Source organism: Chaetodon auriga, chromosome 17 (genome assembly GCF_051107435.1).
Source record: "Chaetodon auriga isolate fChaAug3 chromosome 17, fChaAug3.hap1, whole genome shotgun sequence".
NCBI lineage: Eukaryota > Metazoa > Chordata > Actinopteri > Chaetodontiformes > Chaetodontidae > Chaetodon > Chaetodon auriga.
In genome coordinates this window covers 647,072-651,104 of record NC_135090.1, presented here as the reverse complement: position 1 = coordinate 651,104, position 4,033 = coordinate 647,072, and the positions used below count along the sequence as shown (strand labels likewise).

The 4,033-nt window shown below is 36.5% G+C and overlaps 1 protein-coding gene across 1 annotated transcript; it reads left to right on the top strand.

Moving 5' to 3' along the window:
• Window positions 1-233: 233 nt before the first annotated feature.
• agr2 (anterior gradient 2) lies at window positions 234-3,757 on the top strand. The gene is made up of 8 exons (XM_076754907.1): window positions 234-281; window positions 1,033-1,154; window positions 1,269-1,332; window positions 1,434-1,486; window positions 1,683-1,759; window positions 2,419-2,482; window positions 3,403-3,486; window positions 3,582-3,757. The coding sequence occupies exons 2-8, from the start codon at window positions 1,040-1,042 to the stop codon at window positions 3,629-3,631; spliced, it is 507 nt and encodes a 168-aa protein (XP_076611022.1). The 5' UTR covers window positions 234-281; window positions 1,033-1,039; the 3' UTR covers window positions 3,632-3,757.
• The last annotated feature ends 276 nt before the right edge of the window (window positions 3,758-4,033 follow it).

Below are 4,033 nucleotides of genomic sequence, written 5' to 3'. Positions count from 1 at the left end.
TAGGAACAATTGAATGAGCATGTTTGGATTCTACAAACATGCTAGGGAAGTAAGAATTCAAAAATGGATTAACACATTGCTGATCTTTTTTTTTTTTTTGCTGACAGAAATAGAATAATGCCAACCTTATCTTTGATGGGAATGATCAAACGGGGGGGGGGGGCTCGGGGGTGTGGCCACAGAGTAACAGGTGTTTAAATATGGGAGCAGGTGAGGCTGGAGGTACAGTACATTCTGGAGCTGTGGTCCACCTACATTCTCGCCTGACCACTCAGGAACAGGTAAGATACAATGACGGCCCTGATAAGCTACTGTACTCTTCACATGCTGCATTGTAATTGTTGGGATGTTGGGAAAGTAAATTTTACATAGGTCTTTCACTTTCAGTTCAATCCACAAATGCAGTGCAACTACAGTGAAGTTATTGTCATTGCTGGAAATACTGCTAAATTACTTATTTAATTAACTTCAAGTTTAGTCTAGTAGGACTTGAACTTGAAGTAAAATTTGAACCCTATGGTGTGAAAATGTAAAGACAAAAGATAAGGTAGACTAAATTAGCTTAAAATGAGTATTAAAAAACATTTTGGGGGGATAAAAGAGAAAAGTTAATCGTAGTTTTCATTTGCCAGAAGCAAGGATGAGAAGACTAATAATTTTTTAGCTGATTAAAACTTTATAAGATAACAAAGCACAATGGGAAATCCAAGTACATGCAACACATTTACATGTCTTCATTTGACTGTCGACGCTGCACTGTATGGCACTGTCCTGAATCTCTGTTCATTACAGACACTTTGTCTTTTATGATTTTTTTTTACACCTCAGCTATTATTGTTTAATAGTCTGTGATTCTGAGTCTAAAAAAGCCAACAAAATAATCTAAAAAAAACTTTTAAGTTTATTCCACTCCTGACAGATTGTGATGTCATTTTGATAATGTTCTCTCTTTGATCACATCGTTTGAAGATTTGAAAAAGGTCAGGTGTTGTGATTTGTTTTCCCCTCTCTTTACTGTTACTTACTTTACAGTAAACCTATGAAGATGATCAAAGTGACATTATTGGTACTCTTGGTCTTGGTGACTGTGTCCTCCACCTTTGGAAAATACATCCCAAAGAGCGGCAAGAGGATTCCTCAGACTCTGTCTAGAGGTCTGTGAGCATCATTTGCACCTCTAAGGCTGAATGATTGAGAGTTTAGTGTGATAAATACTGAGATAAACCAGAGTCTGTCATTTCTCTTTAATGGCATCCATGTTTGTTCAGGTTGGGGTGATCAGCTGATCTGGGCTCAGACTTATGAGGAGGCTCTCTACTGGTCCAGGTCAAGGTAAGGAATTATTCTGATTGACACTGATGTTGGTTTCAGTCTGACAATGACGTTCATTGAAGATAATGACTAAATGTAAATGAAGCTGATTTGCGTTTCAGAAACAAGCCTCTGATGGTTATCTTTCATCTTGAGGACTGCCCACACAGCCAGGGTAAGTCTAACCTCTGGGGGAAAAACCTAGCTCCTACTGTTTAGTTATTGAGTTATTAAATTACTCATGCAGAGAAAGAATGTTCTGTTGAATTAAGAGCCAAACCTGTTTGATGAGTCATTTGTTTGCTTATGTGTGACGTCACTTCACATATCCTGGACTGAGTGGCGGAATTAAGTACCTGTTTCTCCTGCAGCACTGAAGAAGGTTATTTCTGAAGACAATGAAATCCAGAAAATTCTCGATGAAGACTTCATCATCCTCAATCTGGTGGTAAGTTACAGGACCTCTCAGATCAGACACCAGGTTAAACAAATTGTTTTTAAAGTGTGCTAGACCCAATGTGTATTCAAGTTTAATCCATTTTCAAACTATAAAGCCTTTATAAAATCTTGTCTCATACCAAGGTACAGGTCTGACAGCTAATAAGTTCTTAATTGATTTTACTCTTGAGCATTAAAGCCTCTGCAAATGTGGTTTCAAATATTACATATTTCGCTATAATATTGAATATTCAGGACTAAAAACGTAGGTTTGGCAAAAAAGTTTCTTTGTTATTATTTACCAAGAGTTTAACAGTCAACATAAGCTAACAATGCTCAAACTGTAATCACATTGTCATTTAAACGTTGCTAAACTGTGATTGGTACACAGAACTTTGTGACATCACATTTTTCAAACATACCTACTTAAAGCCAGTGAGAAGAGCTCAGATAAAAAACACAACATACAAAAACCTCTCATGTCAAATAACAACCAAAACTGCTCTGCTTTTGGTGAAAAACTCTTTGTTCATGTTAATGGCACAATCATCATAGTAAAAAGCTGATTTTGAGGATTGGTTTTTCAGGCCTTTAAAACACAAATGCTCTGAGATATAGTTCAGATTCTGATATGTTTGATGATAAAGTGTTATTTTTTCTCACTTACAGTATGAAACAACAGACAAACATCTTTCTCCTGATGGACAGTATGTCCCCAGAATCATTTTTGTCGGTAAGAGCTACAGCTTGTAACTTGTTTCCTCTAAGTGTGTTAATGTATCCCTTTCAAAGATTGACTTGATATGACAAGACAAGATGACTCAAACAGGCCTACTACATCACTGTATATTGTTTTAAGGTATGCTAATGGTGTATGAAATTTAGTAATTCAATAAAGCTATGGTGTAAGTTGTAAGCTGCTTTGGCCAATCATAGTATCCAGTGGATAAAGTAGCATAAAATAGAAATACTCATGTATCTCAAATTTGCACTTAAGAATAGTACTTGAGTAAGTGTACTTAAATAGTAAAGGAAATATTTGGCCAATCATACATACATACTTTATGTGCATGGCAATATGCAATAACTAATTATAGATATCTAAAACAAAGATTTAAATATAGAACATGTATAAAAACTTTTGTTGGACAGCATCCACTATGGCCACAAGTGACTAATGCAGAATAATGGTAATTGCTGAAACATAGGCAAATGCCTCAGTTAAGTCATTTACACAGCAGTATCTATCAAAGTTTTGCATATGTTATGTGACATTAGCTACCATAAACTTCTGGTTATACCAGAACAAGAAGGGATATAGCAGAGGCAAAACTCCAGAGTGAAATGAGTAGAAGAAGTTTTGTTTTATTGCATATGGATTCAATTAAACATTTGTAATAGGAAATCGTGTTATTTCTTCAGTGCACCTTATAAAACATGCAACAATGTAAAACTGGCAGCATTTGGCAAAATGCAATATTCAGAAACATATTTATTTCCCAAACAACATTGATATTGTTGCCAAGATTGCAATTCAAATTCACTAAACATACAGCAGTGGTAGATGCTTATGGCTCATGGCTGCTCCAAGATGGTGCCTGAATAAAATTTTAAGAAAATTTTACTCAACTACCATTAACAATGTCTCCACAGACCCCTCAATGACAGTGAGGGCAGACATCAATGGTCGATACTCCAACCGCATGTATGCTTATGAACCAAGTGACCTCAAACTCTGTAAGTAACAAATTGTGAGGATTAGACAAATCTATCATCTGCCACCAGCGTCTGTCTCTATGAAAATAAATGAAATGTTTCTGCCTCTCCCTCAGTGATGACCAACATGAAGAAGGCTAAGAAGCTACTGAAGTCTGAGCTGTAAGCAAGAGGACGAGATGCTCACTCGACTTTTGACACTCATCCAGAGTTTTTTGCCCCCACAGATACCAACAACATGCTGTCATCACAGTTTACACATGGCAAACTAAGCACTGGAAAATTTCTTCAATTCACCCTCACTTGAAATGCTTTCTCCTTGAGAATCCCCTTCCTGATTCTTACCTTTGTTTTTATTGCTGTACATCAAGAATGTCTTATGAATAAATATGGATCTGTTCATCCAAACAAGATGGATAATATCCCTTTTTATTTGCCAGCAGATTGGAGGGAAGTATAAAAGAATTCATGAATAATACGTATACAAAAAAATGGTACTCCAGTGGGAGACCACTCATGCCACTGCTGCTACTAGTAGCACAATACTAGCTGCTACTAGCTGCTAACC